The sequence below is a fragment of the Sminthopsis crassicaudata genome, chromosome 6, assembly GCF_048593235.1.
Source record: "Sminthopsis crassicaudata isolate SCR6 chromosome 6, ASM4859323v1, whole genome shotgun sequence".
Lineage (NCBI taxonomy): Eukaryota > Metazoa > Chordata > Mammalia > Dasyuromorphia > Dasyuridae > Sminthopsis > Sminthopsis crassicaudata.
The window spans coordinates 178,772,525-178,793,571 of NC_133622.1; the positions used below are offsets into that span (position 1 = coordinate 178,772,525).

The 21,047-nt window shown below is 41.4% G+C and overlaps 1 protein-coding gene across 15 annotated transcripts in view; it reads right to left on the reverse strand.

The window, feature by feature from the left end:
- WRN (WRN RecQ like helicase) overlaps nt 1–21,047 on the reverse strand; it is an 89,747-nt gene that overhangs the window by 54,591 nt on the left and 14,109 nt on the right. For 2 of the 15 annotated variants that reach the window (XM_074272950.1, XM_074272952.1), the window contains exons 3-14: nt 18,744–18,844; nt 16,480–16,730; nt 15,536–15,685; nt 14,500–14,566; nt 13,412–13,526; nt 9,475–9,877; nt 7,025–7,105; nt 6,360–6,489; nt 5,114–5,189; nt 3,760–3,827; nt 3,376–3,484; nt 1,289–1,357 (exon numbers count right to left, since the gene is read on the reverse strand). In XM_074272950.1, the coding sequence (XP_074129051.1) occupies nt 1,289–1,357; nt 3,376–3,484; nt 3,760–3,827; nt 5,114–5,189; nt 6,360–6,489; nt 7,025–7,105; nt 9,475–9,877; nt 13,412–13,526; nt 14,500–14,566; nt 15,536–15,685; nt 16,480–16,605 (1,394 nt within the window). In that variant the 5' untranslated portion in view covers nt 16,606–16,730; nt 18,744–18,844. Of the gene's footprint in view, nt 1–1,288; nt 1,358–3,375; nt 3,485–3,759; nt 3,828–5,113; nt 5,190–6,359; nt 6,490–7,024; nt 7,106–9,474; nt 9,878–13,411; nt 13,527–14,499; nt 14,567–15,535; nt 15,686–16,479; nt 16,731–18,595; nt 18,845–21,047 lie in introns of those variants that run through there. The other 13 variants (XM_074272954.1, XM_074272953.1, XM_074272955.1 and 10 more) reach the window with 12 other exon arrangements.

A 21,047-nucleotide genomic window follows, 5' to 3' on the forward strand; every position in this document is an offset into this window, starting at 1 on the left:
CAGAAATACGCAATAAAACCCATGGCCTCAAACAGTGCCTTGTCCATAATAGACATTTTGTATAAATGTTTGTTGGACTGATCTGTACTATCTACATCCAAATGCACAGAGAATGAGTAATTCATTGAGTAAAAAGTAATTCACATGCCAGGAAGCAAAAGAGATTTGAAAGGTCTCCCAGGGACGAGGGATATGGAACTGGAAGAAGTCTCTGACAACAGACACATTACTCAAAATGAGTAAAAATAAAGAAGCTTGTGAAACAGCATTAAATACACAAAATACTCTTGCAAGAAAAGCCAAGCACCTGAAAGGGAAGAGCAGAGCACACACTTCAAGGGAGATTCTGTAGTCTCCTACTCATGCCTTCATCACATGTGGGCCCTTGTCTAAAGGGCATTGGCTCACACCTTCCACTGCACTCCCCACTATCACTCCTCACACACAGAAGAAGTTCAGTTGCCATTCTAGGGTTTGTAGTTAATTAGTTAGTTAGTAGTCTAATTACTCTATTCCCCCCATCCTTTACTCTTTACGAATCCATCTTGTTTTGGTTTTGTTTTATAAGTTAGTGAAAAAATATCTTGATTAAGAACACTAGAAGTTTTCCCCTCTCCCTCTGAGGGCTTCTCCAATTTTTCACTCAGGAGACAAAAAGATGATATTACTAGTGACCATTGTTTCCATTACTGCTGGTAGCACAGTTTAGTGGAATAAATGCTGGACAACAAATCTGAAGATATCCTTTCCCAAGCAAGACTCTATGAAGGCAATCGAATGAGACTGGCCTGATGTCTTGAGAGGCGATATCATAAATATTAAAATCTTTAAGAATACAGAGCTGTGCTAAAATGCTAATGAGGAAAACTACAGATTATACATGGTCCAACCCTGAACAGCTCTTCATCTACCACAAGGCCAGGTTGGCACTTCCAAGCGGAGGTGGCAGGGCATGCCATGGGATCCCAGAGGCTGTCAGGCTTAAATAGCACAGATCCCAAGCCGAGAAGGCTTCAGCGAAGGTATGGGTTCAACCAGGGTTCACCATACCAGCTCCATCTCCATAGAGATTCAGCCCTTACAATCATAAAGAATTCCTTCTAAGGGAAGGAGGATGAAGGGTTACAGCAGAAAGGTCAAAGCACTACCATCAATGTACCCCAACTCCCAAAGGTTATTTCAAAGGTTACTGAGATATTACTGCCATGGGACAGGAACACAGGATGCATTCTACATTGCCCAGGTTTTTCAAACGAGAGAACTTAGGAACAGAAAAGAGACTACTTACGCTTTAACATGCTTGATGACATTTTCGGACTGAGCTGATCCAAGGAAACAAGCTTTAATGTTGGACATTCTGAAAGAAGAAAATTTTGAGTTTATGTTCAAGGATGTGCTCAAAGGACTCCTTTTGGAGAGATTCCAAGAGAGAAAACAGAACCAATGACATGAACTGCTCATTTGCTATCTCAATCAGGTATGCTCCAAGGATCTTCCCCGTGAGACAGTCCATGCCCTCCAGATTGGAGTCACAATAAGTGTAGCACTAAGAAAGTAGAAGACATTTTCCAGAACCGGGGGGACAATGGGGAGGGTCAGGGAAGAAATTCTGGCAGAGGGGGTCCCTGAGCTGCCTATGACACATAAAAGGATTTTCAGTGACTGCAAAGAGGATGAATACATTCTAGGGAGAAAGAGAGCCTGATCTCATCCATGGAGACAGGAGATGTAATAGTGAGGTGTGGGAAAGACCAGCAGTCCCATGTGGCTAAATCTCTTCAACCAAGTGAGTCACTAAGAGGAAAGCCATCTAAAGCTCTAATGGTCAGAGTAAAGAATTTGTATTCTATGAGAGAAGTAATCAGGAGCTACTCAAAGGAGTCACATGGTCAAATCTATATCTCAGGGAGATTATTTTGGCAATTGGGTTGAAAATGGACTATAGAGCTGAGTCACTTGGGAAAAACATCAATTACTTTGTTCTTACAATAAACCAAAGAAGAAAAGGTAAAAAAGTGAGCAAGAATCTCAACACTGTGAATGGAAAGAAGGGAGCAAAGAGAAGAGGTCCTCTGGATGTGGGATAAGGAAGAGACAAGAACCAAGAACAAGATTAGATGACTGAGTAAATGATCATACTCTAAGAGAAATCAAATTCTGGCGGGAAGGCAGATTTAGTGAGCAACAAAATTCATTATTCTTTGAACCTGAAAAACTAGGGCTGGAGTTCTAGTTCTGGGAGTCCTGTGCAAAGGGGTGATATAGGTAAGTTAACCAGAAGAGCAACTATATAGATAACAGGAAAAGAATAGGCCAGAGCCCTCCAGAAAACTGACAATGAAGTGCACAAAAGTGTACACTGCCACAGGTTAAGGAACTAAGAGAAGCCATAATAATGCCACAGAGGATGAAGCCTGAGCAAAGATCATTGGACTCAGCAGGCGAGCATCTGCAGGTGGCTTTGGAGAGAGCAGTTTCAGGAAAGCCAGCTTGCAAGAGGCTGGTTGGTTTGGAGGGTTTTTCACCTTACACTTGAGCCTCCCACAACATTCCCCAAAAAATCTTCTGAGCTCTAAGACAGACCAAAAAAGGTGGGGAGCAAGTTGTTTAATTAAGAATGACAATAACCATTCTAAAAATGTATTTTTAAATGTCACAGTTTATCTAAAAATAAGTGTTTTAAAACGTCTTGCAGTCTAACAGAGCAGAACAGAAGCTCCATAAAATTAGGGGCTGCTTTCCCTCAGATTCTACACCTTCAGCACCTTGCCCAGGGTTGGAGCCCAACAGGCTTGCAGCAACACTTCTTGAAACACCAAAATCCTATTTCCAAGCCACCTAAAGAGAAAGCAAGGAACAAGATGGCAGATGTCCCACTCTATATCTTTTCTAATTCTGTAACTACCCCAATCCCATAACTGCCCCTAATCCCTGCTATGTACCCTGAAGACAAAAAGGAACACAAACATATGTTCTCTTCAGACAGGCCTTGACAGAAAGAGTCCAGAGCCACTTACCCAGGATGACACTCATTCTGCATCCAACTAAACTCCAAAGGAAAAGGCCCATGAGAAAGAAGAAAATCGAACACATATGACTTCAAAACTTCATCTGATACATTTACTAGGACAAATGCAATGACTAGATATTCCTTAAAGAGACCCTAAGATACAGGGCTTAGGGAAGGATAAAGATCCTGTCCACAATAGAACTATCATTCTACTTTAATTGGAAAGGAACACCCTTTTTAAAAAATCTGGCAGGAGCCCAGATGTAAATGGTAACTCACTCTGTTCAGATGCTTCATTCCTGAAAGAAAACAGAACTCCAGAAGGGCAGTAAGACAAGGCCACCGACTGTCGACCTCCAACTTACTCAAGCTGAAGCACTTGGTCTTCCATCAGAGAAATCAGAGGAGAAACAACAATGCTGATTCCGCCAACAAATACAGGAGGAAACTGAAAGCACAAACTCTTGCCGTATCCTTCAAATGAAAATAACACAAGACAGACAAGGACAAGAAGAAACATGAAACATTTTTCCAGTAGCATCACTGACCCCCCAACCTAGCACTCCCTGCATTAGGGGTAAGGAAGCCTCCTCAAAAGCACTTAGGCCTTCTATTCTCCAGACCCCAGTCACCATGGTCTGTTCTGAGCATCTGAATTCAAAGACTCAATAAAGGAGGAGCTCTTACTACACTATGGTTTCAATTAAAAATACAAATTATATATAGACACACTGCTTAGCATGACATACCAGTAGCCATTACTACAAGGTTATCTCTTCTTTCTTCTAAAACAGAATGGATCACTTTCCACTGCATCCTTGCAAGAGAGAAAAAAAAATTGGGGAAAGCAGATATTAATTAGATGATAAGGAACCTCAGGAAGCCATTTATGCCTAAGTCGCTTCTCAACATTCCCACATCTGTCTTCTAAGGTCCTGGACAATCTTGTCTAATAACAAAGGGTCCCTTCAGCTAAGCAACTGAACCCAAGCAATATTCATTATATGTAGACTTTCTTGTTGAAACATCTCTTTATTTGATAAAAAGAGAGCAAAAACGTGATTTAAGACAACTGGATATCCAACAGAAAATAACTGGAGTTTAGGGAAGAAGCCCTAAAAAACCTGAAGCATGGGTTAGAATTAATATACCTGGGACAAGAATAGAAGAGAGCAGAAACACCTCTATCTTCTGTCTGGAAATCCATTAGTGAGCCATCTCCTAGAGATCACTTCCCAAAGGGAAAGATGTAACTTAGAGCACTCAATACATAACCTCAGGGTAAACTTTAATGCATTTTGAGTTAAGTAACAGAGCAAATTGCAGCAGAGGGAGGTATACTAAATGAATGTATCTGACAAGAAACCTTTTGAGTATGCTCTAAGGTGATTGGCCATTCCACACTTATATGGAAAAATCTTCTCTCTAAGAAGAGCAGCCCTACAGCAAAGACAAGTTCAAATCTAGAACCAAGCAAAACAGACATGCTCCCTGACCTGACCCCACTGCAAGTACCTACACCATGTATCCTCTACAGCATGATGTGATTGATATATTCTCCCCATATGCAGGCCCTTGCTCCTAAAGCTACAGTCTACTTCGTGTGTGTGTGTATGTATGTGTGTGCATGCGCACACACACGTGTGCGTGTATTAGATTTAGAGAGGGGTGCATCAAATCCAATGCCCTCGATTTACTCAAAAGAAGGAAACTAAGGCCCATGGGAATAACTATAATTTGGCCAGCTAACATATGGTTAGAGTGTATCTGAAGTGAATTTGAACTCAGGTCTTCCTGACTCCAAGTTCAATGATCTATTTACTACTCCAAGGTGCCTCAGTAGCAGACATTCAATATACATTTGGTGAACATAATAAAAGTGAACAGAAATTACTGCTCCATTTAAATTAATATCTGTGACTGCCCCATCTTCTTACCAGCAACAACCACAATTTCCAAAATCTAGCTACATCAGAAAGCATCTCCATTAGGAAGGCAATTCTAAGAAATAAATCATATTATGTCTATGAGGTTTCTCTCTGCATTTTTCCTCATTAATTAAAAAAAAAAAAAAAAAATCATTTAGTTAACAACATAACTCACGGTTTAAAGCTGGAATGTCCAAAGTAGGTCTTCAGGCAAATGATTTGTTCTGCAGTAGGTGTTGGTAACGAAGGATCTTAAAACAAAATATTTGAATTTAAGTTCAAACAGAAGAAGATTTTAATGGGGAGAAGAAATTTATCCTTTTTTTAAAAAGGAAAAAAATTTGAGTTTCTGCTTCAAATCTCCCTTCCCTCTGGACTTCATACCCTACTCAGGTGGCTACTGGGTGACTTCATCAGATGTTGTTTAGAGCAATATCTTCAGATACTAATGTTCCAAGGCTCTCTATCCCAGAGTCCCAACCACTCCCCAGGCTTCTTTCCCAAGTCCTCTCAGCCCTCCCCAACCTCAAAAAGAGACCTCCAAGTACCTCCTGACTCTGAACATGTACAAACCTCAAGGCTGCTCTGCCACCCCTCTCCAGACTTAAACAATGGCCCAGTGTCTAACACAGGTCCATACTTGCTGCTTGACACTTAAAATGCTTCCTCCTTCCTCAGGATTTTTTTTCTATTAGCCATCTATCTTCGTCCTCCTCTTCCTCCCCTCACTAGATTTAAGCTGAGGCTCTGAGGAATAAACTAATATAATCTCTCCATTTCACTAAAGAAAGAAGCTGGGACCCAGGGAGAGCAGTAGGTCAGAGAAGGGTCTCACTCCCACAGGCTGTTTTATCCTTTATTCTTGTGTGGCTTGTCACTCACTTGACAAGAAACTCCTTGATGTCAGGGCAAAATCTGGGGACTGCTGGATGTCCCTTGACCTCCCACTGATCAGCACAGAGCAGAAGCACACTTCTCCAATTATTCATTCACAGTCAAGCCTACAAATAGGCAACCAGCCTTTGGGAGCTTCTTCACATTGTTTCATTCACCATACACTCCCACGGGTAAGAGGCACAGGAAGCGTGGGCAACCAGTATATGGCTCTAGCCAAGCATTGCATTTCTGGTACAGGCCATACAGTGAAACAGAATCTGACTCCCCCCCCACCTCCCCCAAAGTTCATCCCCCACCCCTCAGCTCATCTACACAATCAATCCCCTGAAGCCAGTTAGGGAAGTTTTCTCATCTAGAAGCCCAAAATATTAAAGCTGCCCTTCCTTGGCCTTTTATTCACTTCTCAAACCAAGAAAAGACTCAGGTAAGGAAGCCACCTTCTAACTGAGGGTACACCCATACCCATAGAGTAAATATCAATAATGGCAGGTACTGACAACCCCATTCTCCTTTCATTCATCTACCCCATTCATCTTCCTCTTCTTCAATAGCTTCCTCGTCCACCTCATCAGCAGTGATCCCAGCTTTGCCTTCTGTTTCTGGCAACTCTGACACATTCAGCTTCACTTTTCCATGGTCCAAATCTTCTAAAGACTAAAAAAAGAAACACAAACCAACCCTCATGGCCATCTCATTTTCATCCCCAGATCTAAGGTAAACTGTTCAGATGGTACACAAGCCAACCCTGATGGGGCCCCTCTCCAATTAGACTTCAGAGCCACCAAGAAGAAATGATTTCTTTTTTTCTGAGGCTGGGGCTAAGTGACTTGCCCAGGGTCACACAGCTAGGAAGTGAAGAAGGAATGATTTCTAACTATGCTTAATACACAGCATAAAAATCCCCAGAGAAGGGAGTTAAAATACATTGTTTTCTGTGACTAAACTTTGCTTTAGATGAAACTTAGCAAATATTTAAAGTGTCCCAATTAATTTTTTAAAAAATAAGTCACTATCTCAAAGAAAGAAAAAATTTAGATTAAAATACTAGAATAAAAACGCAGACAAAATGAGATACGGCTTTTCCTATGCCTGCTACACTAATGGTCTGGTCTCCTTTTAGGACACTCTTAAAAGTAATCAACATCCTTCACAACAATATCCATTTCTAATATCAGAGCCAAAAACATACTTTAAGCATCTGCATTTCCAGATCTTCGTCACTTTCAATAGCATTAGAAAGATCATGAGCATCCATCACAGAAATTAAGTCCTGGGGGAGAAAAATAAATGATTCTATGGTTTGAATTTATAGCATTCTTTCTTTTCTTCTACAGAACCCATTTACTATTTGTTTTGTTTGAGGGAATAAATGACTTGCTCAAGGTTACACAGCTAGTGTCTGAGGCTAGATTTCAATTCAGGTCCTACTGAGTCCTCTCCACTGAGTACCTAGCTGCCCCCCAAACCCATTATTTTATCGCTTAAAAAACAAAAATCTACACATAGTCTCGTTCGTTTAACATATGAAGTAATCAAAGTGTCAGTGGAATGATAAGGAACTGATTCTTCATTCAATAAACACATATTAAACAACCACTATGTGCCACCATAGTGCCAGGCACCAAAATAGGAATGGATCTAGATGAGCAATTTCACTGAGAAAGGATTGCCAGTCACAAGGAATTTTGAATTTTCTTCCTCAAATTAGGAGTAAACAAAAAGAAGGTAAACTGACACAGAGTCTGAGGTTAAATGCACTTTTGCTGGGACCTGAAGAATGGATTTGGAGTTAGGAACCTGGTTCAAATCCTGCACCTGCTACTCACTGGACCTAAATCTCTCATCTGTAAATTTGGAGGGATAGGGGTCACAGCTCTAATCTATGAGCTTTTGACTCCCTCATTTCTATATTTCTATCTCTAGTACCTTGAACAGAGCTGAGCATACAACCACTTAAAAAATGCCTGCTGCCTGCTATGTGTAGCTCATTAACAAAAACTGAGCCTATGGATTAGTATTTATTACAACTCTTCATCATCTCTTTCATAGAAATAACATCCATACCATACCCCCTTTGACATCTTGAATCAATCCCTTACATCGCTAACAAACTGTTAGCATCACATATTTGTCATGTCTGCCATCAGAATAACGATCAAGATAAGTTTGAAGAGGTTCATTCCCGAAGGGGGGCAGAAAGGAATTAAAAACAGCCATTAAACATAAAAGACAATTTTACAACAGAAGTTTTGTTTTGTTTTGTTTTCAATTTTTTAGGAGACTCTTTGATAAGTTCTATCAATGAATAATTATACAAACAACTGAAGAGAAACAAGAAATGTCTGGATATCTGGTGTGTTAGGGACTCTTTATCAAAAATGAAGGCTCCCTAACAATCGCTATTGAAATTCCGGCAAGGGCAAAGTTTGAAAATAGCAGAGAAATCCCATGCAGTTCAGTATGACAAATAGTAAATTTTACTGTAGTTTATCAAACCACTTGTAATAAACTTTAAATCCACTAAAGTTTGAATTTTTAGTAGAAAACTGAAGGGGATAATATAGTTCAAATAACCTAGAAAATACTGACTGACTTTCCAAACCACTAAAAATATAAACAGAAAAACTATTAGGGGGATATAGGAGTAGACAGATGCTCTAAGAATAAAAATTAAAATTAAAAAACTTCTAGAGGAAAAATCAGAAAATCAGATTGCTTTTAAGATGAGATTTTTTTTCTAAATTAAAGACTACACCATAATGATATCTGGAGCCTGAATTTCACAAAATAGGCTTGTGAACCCTGGAGGCAAAAAAATCTCATCCTGCAAATTACCTAGAAGTTAAAATTCCTTGATTGGGGAGAAAAGTATAGGCAACAATTATAATAATGAAAAATTATGAATATCATGCATGTTTTTAGGGAGACAAAAAAGCCAGAACATTTCAGACAAAACTTAAGAAAAGCCGACATCAGTGTTAGCAAAAGTTTCCTAGGGCTAAGACAAAGAGCCTCTCTATCTTTGGGTGACATTGTCATGGCAAGTGCATTGAGTAAACTGACCATGAAGATTAGGGAAGCTGCTACCCATCTAGGCCCAGCCAGGCCCAGACCCTCTGCTCAGAGGAACTCCTGGGGAAAGAAGCAACTGTGAAATATTGACACCACAGTCAAGAAAAACACCAAAAAGTAAATACAAATGAACAACCAAAAGGGACTTTGAAGGGATGTGTTTTCATGTTAACAGAGGGAAGAGATCCCAGGGTCATCATCAGAAGTCATAGGACTCAAAAAAGGAAGAGAACCTAGCAAGGACTCAATTCCATCAAGGTGAGCAAAAATGGGCAGAAAATGGGAGGAAAAAAGGAATATAGCCCATCACCTCCCTGTGTGCAGACATGAGGAGAGGGCTGGAGGACTTTGCCAGTGCCTTCCATCCCCTTCTTAGAGGCCAAAGGCTACAACAGAGGTTCAGATGTAGACATACATATACGTGTCTTAACTTCATATCCACTAAGAAAGATGTTACATGGGATTTTCACCTATTTTCCCTTTAATGTGTAAGATGATACCAATTAACATCCATGAGAATCTTAGTGGAAGACCATGCAAACTGACCTCAATGATAATAGTAAGTACCTGATCAGACACATGTGCGGCTTCATTCACTTCTTCCCTCGCCTGCTGCTCCATCATCTGAAGTTCGTATTCAGTAACATCCAGTGACATTAAGCAAACCCTTTCCCCAACTTCTTGGGGGTTTTGATCCTCCCTTTCACCTTCAGACCCATCTTTGATCAGGTCCACTGCATTGCCCATCCTACTTCCTCCTCCACATTCAATGAAGTCACCATCATCTGAGTCCCTTTCTCCCTGTTTTGAAGCCTGAGGCCCTTCTCCAAGTCTTTTCAATTCTTCCCCCGCTGCAGGGCCCTCGTCTGATGGGGTGTCCCTGAGGAGCCTCTCCAAGTCAGGAGCTCCAAACAGTGCAGTCCTTAAGGCCCCCAGGTCGTCTGAAAGATTCTTCAGTAACTCAGTAACTCTAAAGAGCAGGCCAAGGGAAATAAATGTCACAAAATTAACAGCATGGCAAACTAACTGTATGGATGTGTGTGTGTGTGTGTGTATATATATATATATATACGTTGTATTTAACATATACGTTAACATATTTAACATGTATGTGTCTGCCTGCCATCTAGGGGAGGGGGTGGGAGTTAGGAGAGGGAAAAGCTAAAAAAGAGGGTTTTGCAAGGGGCAATTCTGAAAAATTACCAATGCATAGATCTTGTACTATTTAAAAACAAGCAAACCAACCTAACTGCACGGCCACTATGGTAACAGTGAGTCCCTTGAAGCTCTCCCAATCCCTCATTTGTTTCCACAAAGACACAAGGTGCCAACCCAAAGATCACAAAGGCCATACTTTTTGCCAAATTCTTTCATTACCAAACCAGAATATGCTTCTGAAAAGATGGATAAAAAACTGGGAGTCAGAAAACAGGATACTTAGAATAGAATAGAAGGAAGATACCCCTCCCATTCAACCTAGGGGTGGGGCTTTGTAAAAATGCCAAGTGACTGACTGACAGTCACCAATAGAGCTCAGATCTCTGGGACAGTTTGGAATATGCATCAGAGACAGATGATTTGACCATTCAAAGACCAGCACAACTAACACAGAAATTTGCTTTTCCTAAGAATCTTATCATTTTCATGAATAAAGAATCACCCAATTCTGATGAGGCACCTAAAGAGCCATCTAAGGGTCCACAAGGCCTACTTCCTGACCCAGCGGACCAGGTATCTGATTGAAGACAGGAAATATGAAGTGGCCTAGCAGCTAGGTGGCACAGTGGACAGAGCACCAACCCTGAAGTCAGGAGGACCTGAGTTCAAATCTAACCTCAGACACTTAATAAGTCCTGGCTATGTGACCCTGGGCAAGTCACTTAACCCCAATTGCCTCAGCAAGAAAAAAAAAGTGACCTACCCACCTCCATGCCCATATGGGGCTATATCCTATTCCATCTCTGAGCTCTGCACCCCCACCAGGCTGTCAATGCTGCCCCTCACACTTCTGTTCCCCAAATCCCTATGCTCTTTGAAGGCAGCCCAGAGCACCTGCCTGGAAGAGCCTGTTGGCCCTTCACAAATACCTCTCCCTTCCTTCTCCACCCTTCAAAGTAAAGTTTCTTTATTTTTGTGTAGACCTAGACGTGCAAATTTCCTTAAGAGAATACAAGCAATTGCAGTAGAGAGATTATTTCACTCTTATCTCTGAATCCCAAGTACCAAGCACATCATAGGTACCTAATAAATGCTTGAAAAAGCAGTAATATTAACAAATAACCAGCAATTTGTTCCTATCATAAGTGACATTTTTGGAATCATGAGATCTGTACCCTGACTGTCATATTAGCTTGTGAGCCTCCTGGAAGGATACCTTCCCCCCCTTTAAATTACTACTCTGAAACTCTGAGAGATAGGAAAACATCTCCAAGTATGTAAGATAAATGTCTAAATTAAGAGTAAGGTTCTAAGTACACGTGGTCAATTTTTTCCTCTTAAAAACACTCTTATGGATATTTTTAAATTTCTCTCCTGCTTGAGGGCTATGCTCCATCTATAGAAGATCACTGCAGTTGAGATATTAGCCCCCAGATCCATTAAAGAACAATAAGATCCTGGCATTATGCCAGTATCTTCTTTTAATTTTTCAGTAGAAATGAATCTATTATGTTCTCTTCTCACTGTAATCAATGAACCTGTCCACAAGCATTAACCTACGCTGCATTCAGGGATTCTAAAAGGTGGAGACAAGAAGGAAGAAGATTCAAGGCCTTAGGGACAGAGATACCCCATACAAAAGTTGGAGATGGGAACAAAACACACACATACACACCAATCAATCATTTAAGTAGAATAAAAAAGGTTTGAGAAAGGGAAGAAGGGGTTATTGTGGATTATTCCATTCTAGAATAGGGAATTACTAGAGTGTTTGATTAGGGAACTAACAGGCAGAACTAAGCTTAAGGAAAATTCTTTTGGCCACTATGGAGAATAGACTAGAATGGGAAGAAACTACAGATGGGAAACAACAAATAAGAAGCTATGGCTTAGATGAGGCAAGATAGCCTAACAGGGTCTGAACCAGCATTGTGACTTCATGGAGAGAAAGAGAGGGATCTCTCCAAGAAAGGACACAGAGGTATCAAGGGAAAGATTTGGTAGCTGCTTAGGTAGATAAGATGAGAGAAGGCAACAAAGACACGAAGATTGCAAATGAGCAACTAGGGGAATGGGCGAACCCTCAGGCAAAAAACATTTACTAAGTCCCTCTGTGCCACAACAATGCTAAATGCTGGAAATACAAAAAGAGGGCAAAAGACAATCTGCCCTAGAGGAGTTCCCAGTCGAATGGGAAAGAGATCACGTAAAAAGAAGCTACAAATCAGTAGGGAAAGTGCTGTGGACCCGTAGGAACTAACAGAGGGCTTCCCTGAGCAAGCTCATTCTCCTAGGTAAGGAAGATCTGGACCCTGAGGATAGGAAGAAGCAACCAGGTGTGAATATCTGGGGTGCATAATGAAGTCCAGGGTTTGGGAAGATGTACTCATCTGAGAAGAAAGAGAAAGAGTTCATTTGGGGACATAGTGGATTTGAGATGTAAGTGCTTTACTGAGACTGTATTCCTGAGTAATAAGAATTAGCATTTCTATAGTGCACTAAAGTTTGAAAAGTACAAACATTCTGCATGACTACATATGTGCAATCTGTATCAATTAACTGTCTTCTCAAGGAAGGGAGAGGGGAAAAATAAAGGAATATGGAACTCAAAATTTTTTTAAATGTTAAAAAAATTTGTTTACATGTAATTGAGAAAAAAAATTTTCATTTTCTCTTTTTTTTTAAGTCTGCAAAGAGTTTTATAAATGTCTCATTTTATCTATACAACAATCTTAAAAGAGTAGCTGCTATTGTAATACACTTAGATGAGGAAACTGAGGCGGAAGTGTGCTGATTTGCCTAGGATCTGCCTGTTAGTTCCCTAATCAAATATTCCCATGGTTCCCTATTACTTCTAGGATGAAATAGAAACTCCTGTCTTTAGCATTTAAAGTCCTGCACAATAATTCCTTCCTTTCTCAAACCTTTATTGTTCTGTATGAGAGTGGATTTAAGCTCAGGTCTTCCTCATCCAGGTCTAATGCCACCAGTTGCTAGAAGAAACTGTATTTAAATGATGAAACCAGAAGCCAAGAAGCTACTTATTCTAGGCCAGAAGGCATGACTCTTCAATAATGCTTTCTTAGCACCCCCAAGGCACCAACCTAGAAACTATTCCCAGTTTCTTTGTTACATAGAAGTCCTAAAAGACTGAGCTTCTTCATTCTCTGATTAGACACATGCAAGATGACAATCTCTCATCTCTTCACAAATCAGAGCTTAGTAAGCAACTCTTCTGCAGATCATCTTGTCCTGACAAATACTTTTAATGAGACCATCTCCCCATGTCAGCAACACACAGACCCAACACAAAGAGAAAAAGACACAGCAGTAAGAAAGAACATGCCTCTGTGGCTTGCTGCAGAGTCTCCAAGGATGGGAAAGACGCTTGGTCAGATGCATCATCTCTTCAGAGAGTGACAGCAACTGCTTCTTCACCTCCTCAGGAAAGTGGTCCACCCCTAGAAAAATCAGGGTTATGTGCATCAGCCAGAACACCACATTGGCAACCCAAATGCTTCCCAACACTGTGATCCTTGCACTAATCCAAGCCTCATGCACACCCTTTCTCTTCTCATTTAACAGTAGTGATGTTAAGGGCAATATTTTTAACATTGTTTAAAAAACACCATCTTTGGACAACAGATCAAAATGAGTGCAATGGGCACGAGAAAGAAACAAGAAAGAAGAAAGGTTCAGTTTACCACCCAAATACACACATTCTCTCTCTACAGCATTCTTGAAGAATCTTAGGGTACACTTGTAACATGATGTAGTCACTTTAACAAGTATCTGTGTATCCCTTACTGCATAGAGGCCAATGTGAGGAATACTGATTTGAGTTGGTGGCTTTTGGGCAAGATTTATGATTTCATGAATCTGGGGACCAGCTCATGATGACCTGTTTACACCTTCCAACATTGGCTCCCGGAGCTACCACACCTCCAATGGTATTCTAACCAACAACCTCAAGCTCCCTCATGCTCTGGGCCATTAGAACTTGGAGGAAAATTCCACATGAAGCCAATTAACTCTGTGCTTGGCATATTGATGGATGGAAGCCTAGGCAACCATTCCAATTTGGACAAGATAAAAGCAGGCAACTCCCCTGGAGACCCTGGAGGACTCTGCCCTGGATAGCCTTTTTATTTTGTGAATGGCCTGGCTCCTTCCCTATTCGGACCTAAGCTGTTCAAGAATAGGGAGTGTGCCATTCAAGGTCTCTGGGCCCCCAGGGCTTGGGACTAAGCAGGTGTTCTTACTGATCAGTGTGACAGCAACACCCTCTGCCAACCTCTCCGTTGATACCTGGCAGGGCTGAAATGAGCTGAATCACAGACACCATATCACTGTGCCACGTGGACTGCCAGCAGACCCTCTCTTATCCCCAGGGACACTTCCCATTTTGCCCCATGGAGCTCAGAAAAAACTCACCAGTTGTCGGCAATATCTGTTCAGTTCCACTCACGGTTTCCAATTTTTGGTAAACTATGAGACTGGCCTACAACAATAAAAGAAAAAGATTATAAAAATCTTCCCAAAAAGCTGACAGTCACTGGGGCTGTACTGCCAAGTGAAGGGACTGACCAAGGGTCCCCAAGCCCATGTGATTCAGAGGCAGGTCTTGTATCCTGGTCCTTTCTACTTCAAAACCAGCTTTCTTCCACACTCAGCTCCTGGCACAACATATCACCCTTTTTAGAGGTTTTGCCAGTGCAGGAGCTCAATCAGAATCTACAAGCTCAGCAATCAGACCAGTTACCAAGACAATATCTGATGCCCCAGGGCCACCCCTGAGCCAACTGTTTATGTGGCTACAAAGAGAGTCTCTCCTTGCATTTCTTCCAGTGTGTATAGCAGGTGGCTAAAGAGTCTAGCTGAAAAGGAGAGCAGTCCCACAGAACCCAGGAGAGCAAGTTGACCTGCAGAGTTATGGCAATGAGGGAGAAGCATGATGACACTGGAGAGAAGAAAAGAAAGAGCTCTGCAGTGACCTGAGTGAGAGACCACTAGCGTCCTTTTCACTGTCTCCAATAGGGTTCTGTGTCTATATGCCCACTCTCCTGTCTTAAAACAGGAAGTGCTTTGTTACCACCATTCATGCCAGGCTGGTTCAGTACAAATCTCTGATATTGAGTTGTCGGGGTCACCTGGCTGACTATGAGAGGTTAACATACCAGCAAGAGGTCCTGAGCTCCAGGTCTATGAGTGTGGCAAAGAGGTTAGCCTGGGAGGGTAGACAGAGAAAGTTTGAAGCCAGATTAATGCTCCAACTGAACTTTCCTTTAACTTCAGATCAACAATCACAAGAGTTCTGTCATCTGTGAATGGGCACTACTTGTTAATCGACAGAAAAAAAGTCAGTAATAAATGCCTTCTGCAGTCTTTTCCATACTAACATAGGCTGAATTTGTGACCAGTTTGGAGAACTCCAAACCAAGGCAATAAAAACTGTCCCCTGAGTACGTACGTAAGCGTCAATGGCAGCATACTGCTTCTGGTCCTCGGTGAGTGGGAAGTTCTCCCAGCGACTGCAGCGGATGGACTGCTCCTTGAGAAGCCGCTTACTGAAAAGATGCTTAACCAAGCTGTCCAAGCTCCAAGTCTCTTTACATCTGAGCTAAGAGCCATAAAAGAGGAGCACAGAACAGTACTTACAGACCTTGTCCAAGTGAGGACTGGGCCTGCCTGCAGCTTGAGCTTGGAATCATTCATGCAATCCCTCCAAGAGTCCATCTAGAGAGATAAGCCCAGACCCCAGCCCAATTCAATCCCTCAAGGCACAGGAATCAAAAGGGCACCAGTTCCCAGCTAGACATTTTAGAGGTGGAAATGGGGGCCTAAAGACATGGCAGGGACCTGTCCAAGGTCACATGGCCAAGCAAAAAGAGATGCAAGCTGGAATTCAGAACCAGAACTCTAATCACAGAACTGGATCACCCAATCAGTCACCAGTTCTAATTCTGCAATTTCCCCTAGACATTGTTTTTTACAACAAAGAAGTGGAAATGGTCATAAGCATTTCATTTTATTCAATAAACTATTTGACAGAGTATGAAGAAGGGAAAGGATAGCCCTAAAAGCCCAAATCCTCATACCCGATATTTATAGATGCAGTGGGACTTATGGTATTTTTCTGAAATAACAATGGAAGAGGGCAGGACATACAGGAACAGGGCACGCCCTCCCCCCCCAAAAAAAAACCCACAGGGATTCTTTTTATTTAAAAAATCTCCAAATTAATAGTTGTCTCACAAAAAAGCAGTAAGTGAGAAAGAGGACTGTTAGAATGAACAGTTATGACAGTAGGTGTCCACAAGGACCATCTACATCCATTTAGTAATGTCTGAACCCCAAGACTGGCCCTACTCAGTTTCTACCAAGGAGAACCATCAAATTTAGGCATGTCTCTACCTTCTCATTGGCCATACTGGCCAACTCCACAAAGCTCCTCAGGTGGATATCAAAGTCTCGGAGAAGTTTCCACTGGTCTGCAAGTCCCACACCAGCCTTTTTAATAGCTTCATTCTCTAATAACATCTTTAAACCCTGAGGGAAAACTGAAATAGATACTGCAGTTAGTTCTCAGCCACTCTTACATTCATTCCCCAAGAGCTGTACTTTGTCCCCTCCCTATGTCCTGCTCTCCTATCCATCATCACTCTCTATTTTCTCGGGAAATCACCTTGTTTTATCTTAAAGTGGGAACACATTACTCTGAGAGACACTCCTCTTATTGTGAAGTTCAGATCATTAGTAACTCCTTAATTTAACAAACATTAATTAAGCACCTACTACCAGCCAGGCATCATGGTAGGTACTGGATATATTAAAAAATATATTATATATATATATATATATACACACACACACACACACACACATATATGTATATAATACACACACACACACACACACATATATATATATATATATATATATATATATATATATATATATATATATATATATATATATATATATAAAGCAGCCCCTGCTCTCAAGCGGTTTACAGTTAACAGAGGAAAAACACATATCCATGAAGAAATCTAAAACAGATTCCTAGAAAATTCAAGGTCATTTGGCAAGAGATGGGTGACTAAGCAGCTGAAGACAGAAGGAAGAGCCTCCTGTAGGCAATGACAAAAGGGGGAGTCCTAAAGGATACCTGGGATTTTCAGAGGCAAAAGGCCAACATGCTAGACCTGGAGACTCCCTTAGCCATGGTACTGACTTGGAGAGGGAACAGAAAAAAATAGGCTATGACAGGGAAGAAGTAAGAACGACAAAAACAACGTGTTACTCAAGTGTCTAAAGGACACCAGAAGAGCAGTACCAACCTGACATAGAAGGGGGAAAAAAAGCCACATTATTCAGTCCAAAATTTTCATTTCTATACCTTCCTTGAAAGCAGAGCTTTTTCAAGTCAACATTCTCAGAGTAGTAATGATGCAATGTTACCTTTGAGGATGCCCAAACTTGGACTAGAACTTGCATGACATGAACCTGAATAGGAGCAAGTGCAAGTCCCAATGTCCCACTAAGGCCAGGCCTCCCTACCAGACTGGCTGGGACCATATGTAGACAATTTACATTGACTCTAAAAAGTCCTCCAAACAAGTAAAGGCACAGCCAGCTTTAAGATTAAAAAAGATCAGAGGGAAGGGAAAGAGAAATTTTGGAACACAAAGTTATGCAAGGATGAAGGCTGAAAACTATTTTTGCACATATATATTGCAAATAAAAAGTTATGAGCTTTCTTTCTCAGTTTTTCTTTTCCTTTCTTCTTGATCTGATTTTTCTTGAGCAGCAAGATAACTATTAATATGTATACATATATTGGATTTAACATGTATTTTAACATATTTAGCATGTACTAGACTTCCTGCCAGCTAGGGGAGGGAGTAGGGAGAAGGAGGGGAAAATTTGGAACAAAAAGTTTTGCAAGGGTCAATGTTGGAAAAATTACCCAAGCATATGTTTTGTAAATAAATAAAAATTTAAAAAATTAAATAGCTATTATTTAAAGAATTAAGTCTTCTGTTTCCTCTTGGCATTTGCTACATATATAACCAACACAGTGTTCTCTGCCAGTCCCCGCCAGTGTTCTGTGTTGCGAAGCAATGTACCTGGTCCAAAGAGTCATGGGAAGGGAGAAGGCACTGCCCTGGGAATGGGCAGAGTTCAAATGTGGCCTCAGAGACTTCCTAGCTCTGTGATCCTGGGCAAGGTATGTCATTGGTCACTGCTTGGGTTTGTTTCCTCACTTAAAAACTATTCCAAAGTCCCTCTCAATTCTCAATCTATGACTGATGCTATGAATTTGTAAGGAGACAAAAATAGAACAACTCATTTACTAATTCAATACAAAATGCAGGTTTTGTAGATACTAAAACACTGGATAGAGACTTGGAAGGCTGGAATTTGAGTTCTGCCTCTGACATAGACTGAAGAACGGCCACCTAACCTCTTGGAGTCCAGTCTGCTTCCAACAAACAGCCATTCAAAAGGCTAGATAAAGTCAAAGGACAGACCAAACATGCTTAAACACACAAAGCTGTTACCTGACTAGGGTGTCTCTGCTCAGTCACCTGCTGTCTTTCATGGAATTCAGGACATTAGCAACTACCCTTTAGAAGCAGAGATACCAGTGGTCCTAAGGCATTCAAGACTCTTACCTAATATCTTCTGCTAGGAAGGAACAATCACTCGATTCATAACTATAAAGGATGGAGCCAGGAAATTCCAGTAGGGGAAGATCATCTTCCAGAATACTCCTCTGAAGAGAAAATCCATGGGAAATAAAAAATCAGTATTCAAATGATTACTTTGTATTTTCTTCACTGACTTTTTCTAGAAAGCTCTAATTATATAAAGTCAATTCAACCAACAGTTCCTGGGCACCTCCTAGAATGCTGGGCTACAAAATAAGATTATGAAGACAAAAATGGAAAAAGCTCCTGTCCTTGAGGCCTTCTCCATCAGTTGGGAAAAGGAAGAGGGGGGAGAAGGAAGAAGATGGAGAGAGAGAGGAAGGAAAGAGGAAGAGAAGGAGAAGAGAAAAGGGAGAAGGGGAGAAGATAGGAAGTAAGAAGAAGAGAGAGTAAAGGAGAGGAGGAAGAGTGGAAGAAGGGAAGGAAAGAAGAGAAAAGGAGGAGGAAAAAGGAGGAGGAGGAATAGAGAAGAAAGAAGAGGAAGGTGGTAGGTAGGGGAGGGAACAAGAGAGAACTAGCACTGGGGGAGGGAAGAGAGATAGTGAAGACCCTTGTAGAAGGCAGCAGTGCATACCCTGCATTCAGAAGCTAACTAGGAATTCTGGAAAGCAGAGATATTATAGAGGGAGGGCCTTCTCCTGCTATCATTCACCCCCCCCAAAAAAAGCACAAGTCCAAATATGTCCCTCTACCATCTTCCTTCTTATATCTAACTTGGGAGCTGCTGACCCACCACTGGACCCACAGGGCTTTAGAAGTGCTCTTAGCTGAGCTACTCCTTTTCTGCTACAGAAGCCCCCAGCTACCCATCACCCATCCTCTCCACCAGGCCAAAGTGAGCCTCTCTACCTCCGCCCTCCACCCCTCTCCACCCCCCTCTCTCTAGGCAGCCTATGCACATGTTCACATCTACCCCAGCCTTAAAAACTCTCACTTGAGCAAGCTTACCTATCCCACCACCAACCCTACTGCAAGACCCTGGAAAGTGTATGGAGACTGCCTCATTTATTTTGTCTTTCTCTGGATTCTAAAGTTCTCCAAGTTCTCCCGAGTTCTGTATCATGGCTGTGTCTTTAGTCCTTCAGACAGGCTCTTGCATCGATCCTGGCTAGCCTCAGGCCTTGGCTCACTTCATCCTGGGCCTTGCCGTCCCAGCTCTCCTCCCAGCTGTCCCACCACTCCTCAGTTACTCTGCAGGAATAGCCCCAGCCTCCTCATCCAAGGTCCTCTACTCTTCTCCCTATACATAAAACTCTCAGAGAGCTCTCCCATCAATTATATTTCTCTACAGAGGATAGATACCCAACTTCATGGTTCAAGTACTAATTTCTTATCATTACTTGTCTGCTGGAGACTTCCTGATGTAGGTCCCACAGATCTCTCACAACTCCACAAAACAAAACTCAGTATGAATTGATCCCCTCTCCCCGAAGCTGTTCTCCAATTTCCTCCCTGTTTCTACTGAGGAACCAAGGGTCCCACTTCCCAGTGACCTTGGACCCTTTCCATCTCCTGATCCCTACACAACCATAATCTCTCAGGCCCTTCCTTTTCTTTCTTTTTTTCCCCTAAGGCAATTGGGGTTAAGTGACTTGCCTAGGATCACACAGCTGTTAAATGTTAATAGTGTTAAGTGTCTGAGGTCTCATTTGAAAACAGGTCCTCCTCCTGACTTCAGGGCTGGTGCTCTATTTACTATGCCACCTAGCTGTGCAGACCCTTCCTTTTCTAGTCATGTGCTCACCATGTACCCCAGGTCTTCCAATCCTGTCCCTTGAACCACCTTAGCAATTTCTCCTACTGGACTTCCTGATTCCAGTCTCCCTTCTACTCCACCATTCCCCCACATAATTGTCAAGATTATTACATAATAATCAGGAGAATGTAAGCTTTTGTGTAAATTACCCCAATCATTTTGAATAGAAATTTGGAATCATGCTAAGAGAGTGACCCACCCTTTGACCAAGGGAGTCCTATGTAACACACCTACTTACCCAAAGAGCTCAAAGATCAAAATAAAAATATATAAACACAGTTAGCAAAGCAGCTTTTTTGTATCAGCAAAGAATTAGAAGCTAAGTAAATGCTTATCAATCTGGGCATATGGAAATGAAATGGAATTCACTGTAAGTAGCACCAAAGAACAAGAAGAATTTAGAAAAACAAGGAAAGATGTATATGACCTGGTGCAAAAAGAGGGAAAAAAAAAAAAAAGGAAAACAATATAAGCAAAGACCACAATTATGTAAATAAAAACAATGAAGAAAA